Here is a 20841-nt window from a genome sequence, read left to right as displayed (position 1 = left end):
TGCATTCCAGTACTCTATTAAGTGCTTATTTAGTACTCATAACCATCTGTAAGGTAGAAATCATGATAATCCCCGCTGTGCAGATGAAGGAATTGAGGCAGAGAGAGATTTATTGACTTGCCCAAAGTCATGTAACTCATAAACATTGGGGTGTTGAACTCAAAGGGTGGTCACAGCAGAAGATTAGTATCATAGTTATCCAAACAGTGCAAAAGCTTAGTAATAATAATAGTAACAATGACAACAACAATAATGATAGCATTACCTTACATTTGAATTCTCATTTATTCTGCAAACATTTACTAGTGCCTAGCCTACTGCACCAGGCCCTGTACTAGATGCTAGAGATTCAGCCATGAATCAGACCTACATGATTCCTGCCCCAACAGAACTCATGGTCCAGTTGGGGTATGCGTAAGGGAAGAGATCATTACAACACAGAATGACACATGCTCATAAGGGCAAGGAGGTACAGAGAACTGTGGGAGCCAGAAGGGTACCTGACCCAATCTTTGCACAGCTCTTTGACACTTTATAGAGGACTTTCCCTTCTGTATGATGCTTGAAAGGAGGAAAAGTCAGTGTGGAGATGTTGCAAGGAGACCAGACCTTCTTGTCCCTAGGTCCACACTGATGGCGTGGGATTCTGGAAGGCCCCAGCATAGCCTGAGCGCTGTAAGGTGTGGACATGTCTTGGAGCTTCTTATCCAGGAAGTACAGGGCTCTGGGGCCTCCCTAATCTTGGCCCCATGCTCAGTGTAGGTGCATTCATGCTACCTAGGCTGGGAGGCTCCACAGCCATTGTGGCAGAGTCAGCAATGTTTCCCAAATACCTAGCTGCTTGCATTTTCTAGCCCTGCTGCAGTTAGGTGGGGCCTTGTAACAAGTTCTGGCCAATGGGCTCTGACCAGAAGCAATGTATATCATTTCTGGGCCAAGACACCCACCCCCACCCTCCGTCCTCTTGTCCTCTCTTCCCCTGCCACAGTGACCAAGGAGACCTCATTGTCCTGGTGGTACAAGTACAAAAACATGAGGACTCTATCAGCCTGAGTCTTGAGGGGAGCAGAATCCTCCACCAAATAGCATGAGAGAAAAATAAACTTTTGTTAGGCCTCTGAGGTTTGGTGGTTATTGACTAATATCCTGGACCAAGGAAATGCTCAACATCTGGTATGAATAGTTCCAGAAAATGATAGGATAGTAGGAAGAAGTTCATTCCTGTCATTAGCAACAATGCCAATGAGGATAAGAACAATTCACCTTTGTCTAGTGTTTCCTAATGTTCAAGGCACTTTCATGAACATGATTTAATTTAATTCTTGAAACAATGGAACTTCAGTGTTCTCAGACTCATTTTAAGGAAGAGCTGAGGGGTCTAACACCTCCCCTCAGTGAGTTATGGCAGTGGTTTCAGCTCTCACAATTGTGATCCTCGCAGGAGGGAAGGCTCTTTGAGGCAGGAAAATGGCCTTAGAAGCCACAAACTCCATCTCCAGAGTATGTTTCAGTAAATTACCTGGCAGGCAGAATTGTACACCCCTTCCATTCTTCAGTACAAGGAACCCTACTTCAGTGGAGTCCTGCCTAATAGTAAGATAGGACTTGTACATAAAATGTAAAATTAGCCCTATAATGCAACCATAAGGAAACCATGTTCAACTTCTATTCATCTTACTTAAAGTAGCCTTACTGCTTTTGAATCAGAGCTTTCCACTAAGACGATATGGAATCAACTCAAGGTAATCTCCCTCTCTCTCTCTTTATTTAATAATTTGTTTTTATGGTTACAGGTGTAATTCATTTTATTATAGAAAATGTGTAAAATACAGAAAAGCACAAAGACAAAAATAGAAATCATGCATAATCTCACCAACCAGTGATCTCCACTATTGTAATACTAAGTTTGCCATGTGTCTTTTTAATCTTCTCTGTAAAAATTGGCATAATGTGGTAATCACTATTTTGTAAACTGATTTTACAATTAGACAGTGAACACTTAACCATGTGATTTAGTATTCTTGCAGGTCATGATTTTGATGGTTACATAGTGTTTGTCATACTTTTACTTATCAACCCCTGTTAATGGACATCATTCCAATTCTTTCCTGTATGTTGTGATGAACATTTTGATGCATCTATCTTTATGTGTCTCTATTTCCTTTAAAAAAAAAAAAAGAAATGTTGAGTTAAGGAATTTGGACACCTTAAAGACTTTTTTCCACACTATTGCCAAGTTTTCCTTTAGGAAGGCTGTGCTCCAGCAGAAAATGAGGCTGTAAAAAAAGCCCTCATTTTTACACCCTCACTTTCATTGGCATTGAATCAGTCAAGGTCTATTTGGAAAATAGAAAGCACACTAGGCATTTCAACAGAGATAATTTAATACAAGGGCTGAGAAAGCAAAAAGAGGACACCAAGCTAACATGGAGAGTGACTCCAGGAAGCCTGTCCCACCCTTAGGGCTGGGAGAAGAAAGGGAAGGAGCTAGGATTGTCAAAACCTGGAAGCTTAGAACAGGAGTCCCCATGGCGCTGGGACATCAATCTTTGAGGAGGAGATGCTGCTTGCTTGCTACTGGCACCCTGGGAGCTCAAAGGAGAGTCCCTTGAGAGCTTGAACTCAGATCTCTGAGAATGAGATGCTGCCTGAAGGATGCTGGTAACTCCAAAGGGCAGGATCATCAGGCGGGGTCTGGTTGTGCCAAAAAAAAATTGTTGATGACCAAATCAATAGTTCATCTTCTCTGGCCTGCCAATCTCCTTCTAATGCCTCCTATGGACAGAGCTAACATAGAGCCAGCTGACAAATGAGAAATGTGGTTTGCAAGGTCCCAGCCCCAAGCTCATGTAGCAGATCATAGAAAGGTAGAGTTGGAGCTGAGGAAAAATACCTTAAAAACAGACAGATATCTTTACACATAAAAATTTTTTTAAAGCATCCATCCTTTTTTTTTTAAGATTTATTTACCCCTTTCTGCTCCCCCCTCCCCCTCCCCCTCCCCCCATCCCCCCTCACCCCCGTTTGTCTGCTCTCTGTGTCCATTCGCTGTGTGTTCTTCTGTGTCTGCTTTTATTTTCATTAGGCATGTACGGGAACCGATCCTGGGACCTTCCAGAATGGGAGAAAGGTGATTACTCTCTTGTGTCACTTCAGCTCCCTGTTCTGCTACATCTTCTTATTTTCTCTCCTCTGTGTCTCTTGTTGCATCATCTTGCTGTGCCAGCTCTCTGCATCAGTTGGCACTTCTGTGCAGGGTGGCATGCCTGCGCAGGGTGGCACTCCCCATGGGTCAGCTCACCTTGCAGGCCAGCTTGCCTCACCAGGAGGCCCTGGGCATCAGACCCTGAACCTCCTATATGGTAGATGGGAGCCCAACTGCTTGAGCCACATACGTTTCCCCACATTAAATTTTCGATGATAATCTTTTCAATACCAGTGACTCAAAGCAAAGTAAACATCATATTGGCCAATATAATATTTTAAGGATATAATAGTTTTATAAAACATATAGATCTGATTTCAAATTGATCTAGGACTTCTTTCAAAACAAAATATTCAGTTACTGCCGACTGACATTTATGTAAAGTGCTCCATCTTTGCAAGCACTCTGCCCAGCAGGTTATGTGAGTTATCTCATTTAGTTCTCATTTTACAGGTGGGAAATTTGAGGTTTAAAGAAGTTAAACAACTTGCCCTGGTTCAGTTTTCAAAACAATGGTGATGGGATTTAAACACTGACAGGCTGATGTCAGGGCCTGGGCTCTAAACCATCCCATTGCACCACCTCCCATTACTTTACCATTTAAGCAACATGTTTCTTCCTCTGGCCATACCTTGCGAATGAACACAACAACCAACCAGACTCTTGCTAGAACCCTTTGCCTGCTCCTTGCTATGGGGCTGCTTGGTAATTGACTGGATCTGACATGAAGCACTGGCACTCCAGTACCCAACCACCTCCTCAGGCCTAAATGGATTCATCCTCAAATTTTGATCTCTGGCCAACAGTTATAGAAGACTGGAGTCTCAGAGCTGAATTAAAAGTTCTTACCAGATATTTGAATCTCTTCTGTAACATTCAACAATCAGTTATCTAACCTCTATTTGAATGCTTTCCATGACCTGTGATATACCAGCATACAAAGCAGTCTTTTCTATATTTTCAAACAGCTCTAGTTACTAAAAAGTTCTCTCTTGCAGAGATCTAAAATCTATTACTCTACTACTTCCACTTGGAGTTTTCTGATTTTGCTCTCCTGAGCAATAGAGTGTTGCAAATGTTTGAAGGCAGCTATCACATCCCTCTTTTCCTGTTATTGTTTTTGAGGAGTTTATGTGCTTTTGGAGGCCAAAGGTCTCAAATAATATGGCACAGTATGAGCAGAGCTAAGATTTGTTATTGTGGAAGATATATAAAGAGGAAATCTTGATGGTTAAGAGTACAGGTTTTAGACTCAGTCATCTGAGTTTGAGTCCCTACTCAATGATATACTAGCTGTGTGACCTTGAGCAAGTAGTTTCACTAAATGAGGATAATGGTTTCTACCTGACAGAAGTGTTGTGAGAATTTCATTGGCTAAGGCTTATAGGTGCTTGGTTTGGTGCTTGGCCCTATAGTAGATGCTTGGGGAATGAGATCTATAAACTGTGTTGGTGAAGGACACATTTTATTTTGCTTATAAACCTATGGAAATGTCTCTTCATGGCAGGGATTCTCATCTAAGACTCATCCTACCCCATGCTGAAAGCCCTATTTTACAGTTAAATAACAGATTACTTTCTGGGCAACCTTAGTACACTGAATATAACTGAGATATACAGGATTTGAAGTTAACAGTCTTGAATTTAAGGCCTGGTTCTGTCCTTTATTATGTGATCTTGAGTAAACTGGTTTCCTAATTTATAAAATGACACCAACATAGGAAAAAATGTGGTAAATATCCACCTCAAAGTACTATGAAGCAGTTAGACACATATTAGAACACAGATCAATGTGAATGAATTTGAAAGACATAGTTTTGAGTGAAAAAAGACCAGCAGAATGAGAAACCTAACAATGCCATTTATGTAAAATGAAAACAACCACATATAATGTAACAATAACACCCATGCAAACTATAGAAATCAAACACATCGCAATGATTGTCTATGGGAGGAAGAGCATAGAAGTGAGGTGGGACATTCAAAGGGATAAATAAATAAAACAATAGAGGACCTTCAACAAATTTAAAAATAGGTAGATAACATGGGACCAACGATGCCTCTGTACCATGCCCACAAGGTAGGATCTGATGAGATTATGAATATAAAAGCAAAAGGTTAATAGATTTTTTTCACTATCCTGTCCATATTGGATAAGTGAACTGAACAGAGTTCAACAGAAGTTCCCCCATTGCTCCTCAGCAGGAAGCCGTTGCCAGGGCAGCACCCATGAAGCCTTGCCCTGGCTTCAGAGTCTGCCGGGGAGGTGACATCAAAGCTCTTCATAGGGGATGCGGCAGGCTCTGCCCTCACTTCTGGAGGCACACTGGATGGCAGAGCCCGCTGCAGCAGTCTCTTCCCATGGATTGGCTGCGAATAGCCCGCTCGGGCCCGCGGAAGAAGAGACCCAGACAGATGGATGCCTCGGCCGTCTCCAGTCCTCACAACATTAAATTTCAAGATTTGGTCCTCTTCATTTTGGAGAAGAAAATGGGAAGCACCCGCAGAACCTTCCTCATGGAGTTGGCCCGAAGGAAAGGGTTCAGGGTTGAAAATGAACTCAGGTAGGACGTCACTGTTTTCATCTTTGTAAAGAAGCAGGGACTTGTGAACAGCTCCTTTGAAAACCAAGGAACGTGGTTTTTTCTTCCACATTTGGAAGAGGTAATGTTCCCACTGGGAGAACAGCAGATTTGAAATTAAAGAACAAATTTGAGTCAATTAATTAAGGGAAAAGACCTGAGTGAGAACTGAAACCAGCTGGCACCAAAAGATAAGGTGGTTTTTTGTTGTTGGGTTTGTTTTTTGTTTTTGTCTTTCACTATTTAGAGATGAGATATCTAGGGATGATAAATACAAAACTAGTTGGAAAATTTAATGCTGAAACCACTCAATAATTTCAGTCTTGACCAAATAGAACAAAACACCACTTGAGGTCAATAAAAAAAAAATTCAGCTTCTTTGAGATAGAAAGAATCGTTTGGTTGCTTGGCTATCACCTAAACATGTAGCTGTGCCTCTCCTTAAACAGTGTCTGTGAAGGGTTAGGATTAACGATAGTAGCTGATTTACCACAGACACCCAAGTGGGGCTTTGATCATACTTTTCCCAAGAGCAGTCTGAATAGGGTTTGTAAAGCATAAGTTTCTGGTTAAAGATTCAGTGACAGCCCTGTCCAGTGGACACCATGCTAAGCATGATGAGATCAGAGTCCACCTGGGTCACTTAGATTGGTTTACTCACAAGCCCACTCACTAAGTCCAGCAATTATCCCCGCTGTTTATCTTAACTTATATAAGCTCTTCACTGGTCTCGAATAGATGGAAGAGAAAACAAAGCAAAATCCAGAAACAAATAGTACTGGAACTTGACATAAATGATGGTTCCAAATAGAACTGCCAGGGGGATTGCAATGAAGAAAGAATGATGATTAACATACTGGCTGACATTGAATGTCCAAGGAATAGACTGTAATTTTTCAGGAATGACATTAAGAATTCTACGTGAAAATAAATTTTTATTTTAAAATAGACATTGACAGTTGAAAATAAAAACTGACAAGATTTTTCCTGATGAAAGAATGTCAGCTTTAAATTATCTCAAAAGTCAATAATCAAAGATGAGTATTTTCATCAATACCCATCATTCATACAAAAAGTCAATACTACAGAAACATTTTATTTTCCATTAAAATTCTCAGTACAGATAATCTTCAGTTTTGAATGGTCTTTCTCTCATCTAATTTCTTTTATACATGGTCTACCTCTTATTTTGTTTTGTTTTGTTCCCTACAGCTGTCCTCAATTTCATTTTGTGCTAAACACCTTGTCCATGAAATCCTAAATTTCGTCTAATTGTTAGGTCTGCCTAATCTTACAGACTTACATAAAATGTTGGAACTGGAAGAAAGAAAAAATGATCATGTAACTGGAAAGCCAAGATGCAGAAATTAGAAGTCTTAAAATATAGATCAGCTTTCTGTGGTAAAGAAATTTGGTGAGGGTAGGCAGGAAGGAGAAAGCCAAATGGTCAAGATACCTACTCACACAGAGAAAGCTCACAGTTAAAACACCCAAACTTCCAGCAAGGCCCCCTGGTCTAGTTCTGGACACTGCTATGAATACATACAGCTTTTGGTGGCAGAGGCAGGTTCTTAGGGAGCTGCTCAGAGGCAGGTTTCTTCTGTTGGCAGGAGTGTTTCTTCTGTTGGCAGAACCAAGCCCAGCTGCTCAGGCGACAGAGGAAACTAGTGCATGGTGAGCAAACTGCTGCTGTGCATTCGATGGTGGCAAAGTTCCCAGGCTGGCAGCTCAGAAGGCACATGAAATAAAAATGTGCTCTATGGTGCAACAATAAACCACAGGAAGTAGAAGTCCTGCTCTCAAACGGAATTTCTGTACATAGCTATATAGGCTTTAATGGGAAAACAATAGAAATTATTGTAAGGCAAAATCTCTAGCTAAGAAGTCTAGTAAACCTCAGATCCTGGCTTTCACCCTTCCCAGCCGTGTGGAGGGCAATGCTCTTGTCTCCCCTTTCTGAGCTCAGTTTTCTGATAAATGCTCTATGTGTAGTGATCACCAAATGAGGTGATGGGCGTTTGCTTTGATGAATGAAATCAGCTCTACAAGAGTAAGGTGCAATTATTTTCTTATTGATTAGCCAAATCCATTGAACTTTTATAGCAACACCCTTATGAAGTGAGTTCTCTCTCCACAATGCAGGGAATGTCTTAAAAATAATGGTTACAAGGAATTTTTAAAGTCATTGTCAAGTGCTTACAATATAAGTTACTGAAAACAGCAAGATATAAGAATATATATGGGGAAGTGGACTTGGTCCAGTGGTTAAGGCGTCTGTCTACCACATGGGAGGTCCACAGTTCAAACCCCGGGCCTCCTTGACCCGTGTGAAGCAGGCTCATGCGCAGTGCTGATGTGCGCAAGGAGTGCCATGCCACGCAGGGGTGTCCCCCCGTAGGGGAGCCCCACATGCAAGGAGTGTGCCCCATAAGGAGAGCCGCCCAGTGTGAAAGAAAGTGCATCCTGCCCAGGAATGGCACTGCACACACGGAGAGCTGACACAACAAGATGACGCAACAAAAAGAAACACAGATTCCCGTGCCGCTGACAACAAAAGTGGACGAAGAAGACACAGCAAATAGACACAGAGAACAGACAAGGGGGGGGGGGGGGAGGGAATAAATAAATAAATAAATCTAAAAAAAATAAAGAATATATATGAACTAGGTCAAGTATATAAACAAATAGAACAAAGGAAGGAAATTCATCAAAATGTTATGAGTGGTTATTTTGGGGGTAGTAGGGAGGGATTAGGACTTTTATTTTCTGTGCCTCCCCAAATTTTTTCTTACAATAATCATATATTGTTTAAAGTGGAAAACAACAAAGAAATCTGGGTTTTAAAACAACACTTCTCAATAGTTAAGGCTATACCTTTCTTTCCTAATATATAGTCAACGAAAGAGGAGCTAAGAAAAAAAACTGAAAATAGGCACCAGTCTCCAGGGTTCCTAACACATTTTTTGACTGCCTGGAGGATTATATTTTAGGGGGGAAAAAACTAATTCCTGCTTTACTCCAGCCTGAACACACAGGTTAGAAATGAAGTACATGGATATATTGAACTATCTGGATAATCCTATACTCTTATACTTGAAATGGACTTCATTAATATTTATGTTATTCTGCAAAAGCTGTGCTGTTCAGTGTGCCATAGGAAGGTGGTTCTTAAAACACAAATATGGGGTGACAAGTCTGGTGAGACATTTTTGCATGTTCATGGAAAGGATATTGAATAAAATATTCCACAGCCCAAATCCTAAATTTTATGGCAACTTCACAATCTTCAAGCCGCTGAGGTCAGCCTAGAGAATTAGAATCTAGTGGTTGTCACATTCTTATTTCATTTTGGATTCTAGTATGTTAAGCTATTTTAAAACTGTATTCTGTTATCAACACTCCCCTATGGACACATGAGCTAAGCTACCATCTGTGTCTTGTCTCAAATCACTGATGTTGTGGAAGAAAGAGCTGTGGACCGGAAGGATGGCTCTCCAGTTGTACATCTATCCAGCACTTTAACACTTACTGAATTCCACAAACTGTTCAAACAGCTAGAAGCCCGTTACATTTTTTTCTCACTCTTCCCTGCCTCTACCCCCTACCTTGAAAGCTTCTCTCTATACCTCTCTGTTTTCAAGACCTAACACCCCTGGAAGCCCTCCCAGCGGAGAGGACCTCCTCCCTGGCACACCAGTGTGAGTCATTGCCTATGATTAGCTTTGCGCTTCACCTCAGCCTGTTACCCCTCTCTGACTCCACGGGGAAGGGAGGCAGAATGACCATGTGGATCTCATCTGCAGACCTCAGATGACTTTCTTACACATACTCATTTTTAAGAAGTATTTGCTCAAAGAATGATTTATCTGGTAAATATGAAACCAGCAAAAGGAACTTGTTGCTACCATGAGCAATTTTTGTAATTAAAAAGCAGTTCTTCAGTGCACAAGCAGTACTTTTGTAATCAGCAAAATATTAAAGACTGTACTTTTAATACATTCAAAAATATGTAATGTAAACTTTAATCCTGCTCTGGTCCAAGTTACTTTATATTTCAATATTTGTGGGTTTTAGATGAATGAAAATTTTCATGATCCCATCTAAGGTGGGTCAAAAAAATCAAGGCCAGGCCCTCTCAGCCGTAAGTATAGCAGGGCTGGAAAAAGAAACCTGTCTTTACTGGTGCCAGCAAGAAGAGTGTGGTATAAAACCAAATACAAAACTGCTTTGATTTTTCTGTTTTAGGGATTCTGAAATAGATCAGTTGCTAGGGAAACTGGCAAGAGGGTTTTTGAAAGGTAAACAGCTCAGTTGAACTGTAAATGACTATTTAAAGTCTTTGTTTACAAAATAAGTCCCACACCAGATGGGAAGAATCAGGAATGACTTCCCCAAAGGAAAGAAAACCGTTTCAAAGACAAACTTAAAAGCCAGTGACCATCCACCAGGATGGGGGAAACCAGATTGAGCAGCAGTCAGTCTCCAGGAAAAGGAAGGTGGCCGCCTCTTCCTGGAGGGTTTTTTTTGTTTTGCTTTGTTGTGTGTTTTTTTTTTTAATACCAAGAGGCAGGGCCTACTAGAAGAAGAAAGTTGGGAAGGGCAGAGAAACTTGTAACTGAGAAAAAGATACAGAACTGAGATTTGTGAGTTAATTCCATAACCAGGGCTTCCCAGACATTTGAGTGCTACATTCATGATTCTTGGGTTATCTTTTACCATATATATTATGTACTTAGCGCTTTTCTTTTAATGGCCCCTAGATGGACTCAATTAAATAATTTGGCCTTGTTCTAAGCAGTAATTCCCATAAAGCCATGGATTTGATGTGCTTAATTTCTAAGTATAAATATAAACAAACACCTTTTAAAAAACATTCAACTGTGTACCTCCTAAAATTATCTCACATACTTTCAGTGAAACAAGCACCATTTTGGAAAGCACAGCTGCAGTTAAGCCCAAAGATCAGCCTGGGGAGCAAAAGTAAGCTGGGACAGTTAAAGAGAGACGAGCTTTATCTACAGCAGTCTTTCTCAGAGTTGAGTTCTTGGGCTGTGAAGTGACTTTAAAATATGATTGTTCCCATAGAGAAGCAGGGTCTATTTTGAAACCTTTCCCTTGAGTACAGGAGGGTTGCGACTGCTTCAATCAACAGGGCACAGAGGAGATGATACCACATGCCTTGTGAGGCTCGGTCATAAAAGGCCACATAGCATATGCCTTGTTCCCTGGATCACTCGCGCTTGGCTCCCAAAGCTTCCATGTTTAATTTCCCACCTAGAAAGGCCACGTAAAGGCTCTCAGGCCACTAGTTCCAGCTGAGCCAGCCTTCCAGTCATCCCTGCTAAGGCGCCAGACATAGCAGCAAAACCAACTGGGTCCTTCAGACCGGCGCACACCCTGGCTAGCCATCATGAGGGGCCTCCATCTGGACTAGAAGGACCACCCGGAGAGTCTGCCTGAATTCCTGACCCTCAAAATTGTGAGATATAGTGAAATTGTTGCCTTTTAAAGCCATTAGGTTTTGGGATAGTTTATCATGCACCAAAAAAGAACGAGAACACACTGGCTACTACAGAATCACCCAGAGACTTTGTTAAACTGCTTATCCTTGGGCCCCAGCTGAGATTTACTGAATCTGGATCTCTGCTAATAGGAACCAGGCAACTGAATTTGAATCCAGCTTCCTGGTAGAGACTAGGGTTTGAGACAGATTCTTTTAGCGCTATTGATTAATAGATCTATTTATTCACTCAACCCAAATCTACTGACCCCTACTATGAGTCTGGTCAGGTGCTGGGCACCAGGGGTGATTACAACATGGAGGCTATGACCCCACTGTCCCTGCCCTCAGGGGCAGCGACCAAGCCAAGGGTGTTACAGTTAATCACTATTTGAAGGCGAAGACTCTGAATCTTCTTCTCTGTGGAAAGCTGAGGGATAAATCCTAGTATAAAATTTCTGTATTTGGTTCAACCACTCTCAAACATAGTCCAAAACATTATTAATTAGTCATGGCTAAGGAACTAGGTGGCCTTGAAGAATTGAATCCACTGATATTTCAGGAGCAACAATTTCAGCTGCATTTTGAGGGCTTTGGAAGAGACTGGGGGTGACTGCCTGGTGGTTTCTGTCAACTTTTATAAGACAAAGAAAAAAGTAGTGTGAGATAATTCATGACAGAAAATAGGAAAATATAGAAAAGTATTTAAAACAAACAGAACCTCGCTCAGGGGTCTAACCACAGCCTACCAGAGCGTTGAGAGTGCTTTGTGTCAGCACATCTGGGTTTGAATCCTGACTTCATGTACCCTCTCGAAGCCTTGGTTTCCTCATCTGAAAGTCTACTGCCCACCTCATAAGGCTGTTGTGAGGATTAAGTAAGAATATATGCACATACATATATGTGGGTAGTTACTATTTTTGCTAACATCCAGCATATTTCTTTTTAGCCTCTTTCTTTTGTATATACCTGTATTTTATTGTTTGCATGAGCGTTTCCCGCCAGCGCCCTCCTGACCCCCAGCATTCTGGATGTCTCTGTCAGAAGGCAGAGCTGTGTCCAGGGGAATCCTAGGGGAAGAGGCGACGGTGGTGGTGGTGGGGAGTGTGGAAAGGGTTCTTGGTGAAGGGCCTGAATGTAGAAGAAGAGTCCCGGGGCTCCTCCTCAGCACTCCTGTTGTCCTCTGAGGTTTCAGCAAAACCCAGACCTCAGAGAGCCTGACCGCCTCCCGTGGCTTTGCCATCTTGGCGTGTAGCTATGGCAACTCTTCTTTCAGTTTTCTGGGGTAGTTCTAGTCTTGCCATCTTATTATAGCACATATCATATTGGACATAAATTCTATGTGGCAGCAGCAGGGACAGTGCGTCTAATAACACCACTGAGGAAGCATTATTCCACCTATATTTCTGCCCTTTGAAGGGGGTCTTTTTAAAATTGTTATTATTTTTTTAAGATTTTTTATTTATTTCTCTCCCCTTCCCCCCCCGCCGTTGTCTGTGCTCTCTGTCCATTTGCTGTGTGTTCTTCTGTGTCTGTTTGCATTCTTGTCAGCAGCACCAGGAATCTGTGTCTCTTTTTGTTGCATCATCTTGCTGCGTCAACTCTCCGTGTGTGTGTGTGCAACGCCACTCCTGGGCAGGCTGCACCTTTTTTGCATGGGACAGCTCTCCTTATGGGGCTCACTCCTTGTGCAGGAGTCTTCCTATGCGGGGGACACCTGCGTGGCATGGCACTCCTTGCATGCATCAGCACTGCACGTGGGCCAGCTCATCACATGGGTCAGGAGGCCCGGGGTTTGAACCCTGGACCTCCCATGTGGTAGGCGGATGAGCCAAATTCACTTCCCTGAAATTATTATCTTGATACCCCTCCAGATGTTATTCCTTCTGCAAAAAAGGAGGGTCATGAGTAGCTCCATCCATAGCCACAGAACAAGCACAAAGACACAGGGTGGGGTGGGGATAGTACAGTCTATACAAGGACATAGGCTTTGGATTAAAACAAGCCTAGGATCAAATCCAAGTTCTGCCAATTATGAGCTGGGTGACTTTTAAACCTCCCTGAGGTTCTCTTTTCTCATTTTAAAATGGGGATGATAATACCTACCTCATAGGGTTTTTGACAGAATAAAATGAAGGAACACATGAAATATGCCTGGTATAGTATGTGGCACCTAGTAATATTTACATATCATTCATATTTTCAATTTTGGCATATTCAGAGCAGAGAGAAAACTGCTGTACTGCAGTAGACAGCTGCCACAACCCAGCCATGAGAAACTGTCAGCAGAACCCATTACTCTTCTTAGTAGCACTGTGTGATATGGGCTCAGAACCAGAAGCAAACAAATACACAATTAGAGACTGAATCGTCTGCAAAGGGCCAATGACAGCCCCGACACAGGAAGTTCATATTACATGGCAGCGTTCAGAAGACCGGCTGAACTCAGGCAACACGAGAAGATAGGAAATGTAGACTGGGCCAGAACAGAGACTAGTCTGTAAATGATGTTTCTTAAATTACTTCCGGTGAAGAACCAGCTGTATTTGTAATTTGTTGCATACCAATGTTTTTACAGAAATAAAAGAAAAATATTGCGGTGGTATCAAATTACTGTTAAGGTTTCTGAATGTTGGATTTCAACTTCTGTACTTACCTAGTTAGGAATGAGTGACAACCAGTACCAAACTTTTGAGTAGCACTGTGTGAATGCCACAGAGGTTTCGTTTGATTGATTTTTTTTGTTTTCGTTTGTGCTTGTTTGTTTGTGGGTTGGTTGTTGTTTCGTTTGCTAGATGCTTAATGAAGAGAAATTGGGAGTTAAAATGCCTCCCTTCATATGATTTACAGCCTGTCATTTGCAAACATACTTCCCCCAGCTGTGTCAGGAATGTGTGTGGTTCTCATCCCATAGTGCGAACTCAGACACGCCCACATTTCCCAGGTGTGTCCTAAAAGGCAAGGTCATGTGGGTGGTAAGAGAGTGGATGGCGAGGGGTCTGAATTTCAAAGATGAGCTCCAGGACCTGTCCTTGGCACTCCCATCTCCCTCTGAGGTTTAGGCAAAAACCCTATTTATTATTATAATAAAAAGTATATTATAATAAATGATAACATAATAATAAAGTGTTTCCATCCCAAGGGCAGAACTATAGATGGAATTATACTTCCTGTATAACACTATTAATCCTTTTGCTGTCTTCTTAAAATCTTGGCATAAATAATCCTTTAGAAAGTTTATTTTAGTTTTTGAAATTATATGGACCTTGAAGAGAGAAATAGTTATCTTTCTTCCTTCAAACCTTGCAAAATGTTGTTTTACCATGACATCTCTGCTTAGACGTGCTGCAAAACCTCCAACCTCTCCATCTGCATGGTTTCAGCTCTCATCTCCAGCTCTAACCTCTCTTCCAGCATCAGCCTCCGATCCCCAACTGTTGACAGGATATTTTTACTTGGATCTGCTGCCATCCTTCAAACACAGAATGTCTGAAAAAAGTTTCAATTTCACTGTTTTACCCCTCCCCCAGAGATGCTGCTTCCTAAGCCCTGTTACTTCCAAAGCTGCTATTACTTTACCCTGATAGAAAGGCTGGGGTGATATTGGACTCCTTGCACCACTTCACACTTTATAGGTGAGCTAATGCCAGACGCCCATCATATTTCTCCTTTGCCTTCCTCCCAGTCCCATAGGAACTTGTCTGTGTTCAAATCACCTCACACTTAGTCTGTTGTTTCAGACTCCTAACTTGCTCGCTGGACCCCTCCAACACATTGCTCTCCCTTCCAAAGCATCCTGGGCACCAGATTAGTCTTTTTTTAATAATACTTAAGTGCTATTACTGTCCTATTCACCAAAGCCTTCACTGGCTCCACAGTGGACAGCAAATGAGATCCAACCTCCTCAATCAGGCTTCTAAGACTCTCTATAATATGGTGGCCCCACCCAACGCAGACACTTCTACTACTATTTCCCATCATAAATGCTTCACTGCAATCCAGCTATTCTACTTATTGTCCACTAAACACGCTACCTTCCTTCTTGCCACTGAATCCTTTTATCCAGGAGGACCCAAGGTTCTGCTTTCCTGATACCTTATTCCTACCCATCCATCAGGTCCAGACACAAGTCCCAGCTCTTCTTTGAAGCCATCCTACTCATGGCTTCCTACTCATCCCAGTTCATACCAAGCTCTTTTTCTTCTCTGAACATTACTTGCAGAGGTTGTTCATGCCTTGTGCCTTGTCACAACTCAAATTATTAACTATGTGATTCACATAAGATATCAATATCCCAAACTTCCTTTTTCTTCCTGATAACTGCACCGCCACCACCACCACAAGGAAGCTAAGGCTGTACATATAACAGTGACCCAAAACATACCCAATGAATCAGAGAGTCAATTTTTTTAAAAAGGAGAAGAAGAAAGCAGAAATTCAGGAAGAGAACTAGGAAGAGAATATATTTCCAATTTTCCTTTTGGCTGCCTGAGTGTGCTGTTTGCTTTTCCTATTTGTCATATTTGCAGACTATTTGAACCAAAAGGGCCTTAAAAATCATCAGGTCCAAGTTCCTATTTTATGGAGAAGGCAAATGCCCCATTAGTGGTCTCTCCATCCAAGCCCTACAAGACAGGATTTTCCACCAGGAAGTCCTTCTGAATTACCAGCCCAGCTGGGCCCCTCCCTGCTGTTATTCCCCGCTGTTTCTGAGAGACACCAGGCCATTCTGAGTGGCTTCATCTGCCCTGTCACTGGCACCTGCCCTGCTCCACTGACCCATATTCTGTCTGTTCTGATGTCTGATTGGTCACCAAACATTGTTTACACATGTTGTCTACATACAACTGCTCCAATGGTTGTCACCTGAGCACTACTTCAAAATCAATGATTTGTTGGCCCCCTTCTGGGGATCCTTTCTGCATCTGTACTTCTGTTTCATAAATGTTCTTCCAAAATTCAAATGGAACTATTCAGATGAGGCTGAGTAACATAGAAAAGAGAGCCCTCAATTTTAGGTTGTATTCTGACCCAGGCTAATTCCTGGCTGTGGACTTTGGGCAAGTCGATTTACTTTTCTGAGCCTCAGTTTCCTCATCTGATAAATGGAGATGATATGATGCTGACTCTGGAGACTTGTAAAAATAATACCTCTGCTCCAGAAAGGAGAACCTAGAATGATAAGTATCATTTACCAATTGTGTGACCTTGTCACTGAAATGCTCTGTTCTTCAGTTTTCTAATTTTTAAAGTGTGAACACTACAACACTTACTTGAAGAGTGAGGTGAATATAAATGAGATGATGCATGTAAAGTACTTGGACAGTACCTAAAACACACCAAGTTCTCAGCGAACATTAAGAAAAGACCCCTGCCTGTTGTACAACACTGCGGTATGCTTTGAAAAAAATGTAAAGAGATATTTTCCAAAGGCTGGTCACAGTCTATTAATGAGTTATGAAACCAATTCAGGAGGTGCTACAAATATGTCTATATCTATAACTATATTTCTATTTTGGGTCATGATATTATAAAATATATTTCTAACTGTGGGTCATAGTCACACAAGTTAAAAGCCACTGGTTTAAGTTTCAAATTTATACCAGTTTGAATTATCTACAAATAAAAATAAAGCGGTATACCAAATCTACATGTAGCATGTGAGGTACCACTTTATGAACCATCTCATCGTTCGTCTTCTCTAGAACGTGGTTTTCCACTAACACCACATCCTCTCTAATGTTTCCTTAATTTTTCTTGATCTGAGTGTAACAAAGGCCACTGTTGCTGCACTAACTGAAATCGAGAGAGAATTCCCTTGCAAGAGGCCTCAATGCTCCATGCCTGTGGTGGAGGCCAGGGTGCCTCTTTCTCCATCAGGCGGAATGCTGTGGACAACTTGTGGAAGGACGACAGCTTTGGGCTTGGAAAGCCCTTTTTAGCTGGTAACTTTGCCTTGCTCTTTGCAGCGAGTCTGTCACCCACATTGTGGCAGAAAACAACTCTGGTTCTGATGTTCTGGAGTGGCTTCAGTTGCAAAAAATAGAAGCCAGCTCCCAATTCGAACTCCTGGATGTCTCCTGGCTGATAGAATGTATGGGAGCAGGAAAACCAGTGGAGACGACAGGAAAACACCAGCTTGTGGTAAGCGTCAAGAGATGAGATTTTCATTGCTCTTGGTTGGATGGTGAAGAATGTGGGCTTAGCATCACACAGACTCGGTTCACAGCCCAGGTTCTTACTCCCTGTGTGACCTTGGGCAAATCACTTAGCTTTTCTGAGCTTCAGTTTCCTCTCCTATAATATGAGATGACAATGGTGCTGGCAACTGTCTCCTAAGATTGTTCTGAGGATTAGAATAATGCACATGTAAAGCACTTAACACAGTGTTTAATAACAGTAGCTATTATTATGGACAAGTTTACACACAAATATTAATATTTCAAAACATATAAGTCTTGAAGAGTCAAAAAGTAGAGGGTTCTTATTTGTTTTTCTTATTGTGGTCACTCAGGAAAAAAAAAAAAAAAAGAAAGAAAATTAATCTTTTTATTCCAAATCCTTGACCAGTGGTGCTGGAACCCTTAAGAAGAGGATTTGGAACATAACTAGATAAGTTCATAGAAAGGAAATGATACTTAAAAGGTGGTTATTTTTCATGTTTTAATTTGATTGCAAAAATAATCCATGCTAATTATGGCAAATTCAAACATTATATAACATAATTTTTAAGTTTCTCCTTAATTTTATTCTCTGTCCAGGGACAATTGCCACTAAACTGCCTTCAATTGCTTCTTCATGCATACATTATCAATTGTTATTAAAATGGATGCTTGTGTATTTGTTTAGGTGAAACAAGACTGTTCAGCTAGTCCTGACCCAGGCCACCAGAAGACTCTACCACTAGCTATAAAAAAGATCTCCCCGTACGCATGTCAGAGAAGGACCACTTTAAACAACCAGAACCAAATATTCACGGTAATGGGACTTGACGTCAACATCCAGAGCAAATGAAGGGTTTACAGCTTCTTTCCACACATCTGAAAATGAAACTGTTAATTTGTCTGCAAATCTGGGAAAGTTTTCCCCATCCCTACCCACCCACCTACCCTGATCTCTGGTTCTTCTTGCTGTCAAGAATGGGTCTCCTTCTTTCATGGAGCTAGAGAAATTTATTTGGATAATATTCTTTAGAGAGGGTAGACTGCTATTAATTAAGTTGTCAGTAATGGACACAACACTTCTCAAAGGCAAATACTCTGAAAAACCAAGTACTATAATTAGTCCAATGTGTGGTAAGAACAAATTACATAGAAGTAACAATCACGCATAGGCAGCTTTAGCTGGGAAACCAAAAGATTGCAAGTCAGCAGACCTGGATTCTAGCCTCAACCTGAAACTTGCTTGGGCAAGTCAATTCCTCTCGCTGACCTTAGTTTTCTCATCTGTAGAATAAGAAATTAGTTAGATCATTTCTCAGGTCTCATCCAGCCCTGAATTGGGGTAACTGTGTTTCAAATGACCATAAGTAACCCGTAGCTGTTTGCCCTGTAATCAGCTGGATAAAACATGAAGTGTTCGAAAAACAAAGGTTTTCATTTCTAGACTTCCAACCCCATTTCTGTAAGGAAGGTCTGGGAACTGCAGCTACTGGCATGAAGATTATGGTGTCACAGAGTGCGGTAGTTACCCTTCTGCCAGGAAGCAAACATGCCTGGCCTTGAATCACTCTGGCCTTGACTCTGTGTGACCTCTGATTATATCTATTCATTCAACAAGTCTGTGATGAGCCCTGACTAAGCTTTATGCACTTGCTGAGAGATGGGGATGCCAGTGATCAAGACGGAACCCTGAGCACAGACTGGTGGGAAGACAGCAAACCAAGAGGGAGAGGTCATGCTGAGTAATGATCAGTAAGACGCAGTGAGCATGAGGTCATGTTTCTGCTTAAATCATTATCGAATATCTAATGACTGAGAATTCAAAGCTTTTTAATAATGCATCCAGTGCCAATTGTTTCTATACAAATCTGCCCAACTCAACAAGCATGAACTGAGTGGCTCCTTTGCCCCACGAACTATGTGGGGCAGTAGGGGGGACAGTGCATGATGGTAAGGGAAATGGTCTTGACGCTCAAGGAAATAGTAAGGGAGTGTTCCAATTGTTAAAGGAAAGCAAGAGGCATTTGTGAGTGACTGCTGGCTTAAGTGCTAGAAAGCAGACCTCTTGCTCACTAATTTATTCTTCAGGATGCCTTTGATATACTGGCTGAAAATTGTGAACTCAGAGAAAATGAAGAATCTTATCTGGTATTTGCAAGAGCGGCTTCTGTGCTGAAATCTCTTCCATTCACAATCATCAGTATGAAGGACACAGAAGGAATTCCCTGCCTGGGAGACAAGGCAAAGTGTGTCATAGAGGTAAGGGTGAAATGTGATTTGATTTGCCCCTCTACCTAATATTCTTTCATAAGCTAAAATAGGAAGGAGGAGAGAGAGAGAGAAAGAAAGAGAGAGAGGAGCATGGAGCATGTCATTTCCCTGTCTACTACTTAGATATGGTATATATGACTTTCTTTTATCTGTATTTACGTGTATGTCTATGTATATACATATATAGACACACACACATATATATATGTTCATAGACATATATGTGTGTGCATTTATGCATTTATATGCATAATCCATACCCCGATATGCACACAGCTGGAGCAGTGTGGGGCTAGTGGATAAAGAATTCTCCCATATTGTTATTAACCATGGTGAAAGACTCGAGTGACCTAAAAGCTCAGAGGACCTCAGCTCCCTTCAGGGGATGTCACCCTCCAGAACAGTAGTGGGTGTGATGTGCAGAGGAACTGATTCTGCATCTCTACTCATGTGCTCCAGAGAGAGACAGGGGTGGGGTGTTTATTTATTTAATGATCTTAAAGATCCACCTGTGAAGCCAAGTTGGTCATTCAGAAGTAAATTTCAGAATAGTCAAGTACAATGTAAATTATTCAAGGAAAATAATCCCAATTTGATTTAGAGGAGGGTGAGTCTGACCTAGCCATCCTAATTGCTTGAACTTGGACTGGCATTTCATAATTAACCTGCTCAAATGAAAAATCCTCTTGTTTCAGCAAGTTCATATCCATTGAATAGGAAATTATCAATTGGACATACATTTGTCAGTGAATATTTTGGTTTGGAGTTCTGAAGGTTTGGATACTAATCATTCTTAATCTTTATCCCTGAGCCTTTTCAAGGAGTTCTTGGATGTAAAATAAACTGGTTCCAGGATTACAGGGAAATGTCTTGTGTTCTCCAGATAAGTTAGGGAAACATCTTGCATGCAAAGGGTGTGCATTTCATGAGAAATCAAACTACCAGATCTGTGAATGGAGAGTCACATCTTGTGATTGTCCCACAGCACAAACTGAAAATATTTTTTCACCATTCTCGAAGGAAATTATTGAAGATGGAGAAAGTTCTGAAGTTAAAGCTGTGTTAAATGATGAACGATATAGTTCCTTCAAAGTAAGTGATTTTGAGTATATTTATCTAAAAT

The 20841-nt window shown here is 41.4% G+C and overlaps 1 protein-coding gene across 1 annotated transcript in view; it reads left to right on the top strand.

Moving 5' to 3' along the window:
• The first annotated feature begins 5565 nt into the window (after nucleotides 1-5565).
• DNTT (DNA nucleotidylexotransferase) overlaps nucleotides 5566-20841 on the top strand; it is a 32859-nt gene continuing 17583 nt past the window's right edge. Inside the window, exons 1-5 of the mRNA XM_004456972.2 lie at nucleotides 5566-5768; nucleotides 17256-17430; nucleotides 18136-18264; nucleotides 19536-19706; nucleotides 20739-20810. Of these exons, the coding sequence (XP_004457029.2) occupies nucleotides 5566-5768; nucleotides 17256-17430; nucleotides 18136-18264; nucleotides 19536-19706; nucleotides 20739-20810 (750 nt within the window). The remainder of the gene's footprint in view (nucleotides 5769-17255; nucleotides 17431-18135; nucleotides 18265-19535; nucleotides 19707-20738; nucleotides 20811-20841) is intronic.

Source organism: Dasypus novemcinctus, chromosome 6, assembly GCF_030445035.2.
Source record: "Dasypus novemcinctus isolate mDasNov1 chromosome 6, mDasNov1.1.hap2, whole genome shotgun sequence".
Classification (NCBI taxonomy): Eukaryota; Metazoa; Chordata; class Mammalia; order Cingulata; family Dasypodidae; genus Dasypus; species Dasypus novemcinctus.
The sequence above is the reverse complement of the archived record's forward strand: the minus strand, read 5'-3'. Positions and strand labels throughout refer to the sequence as shown.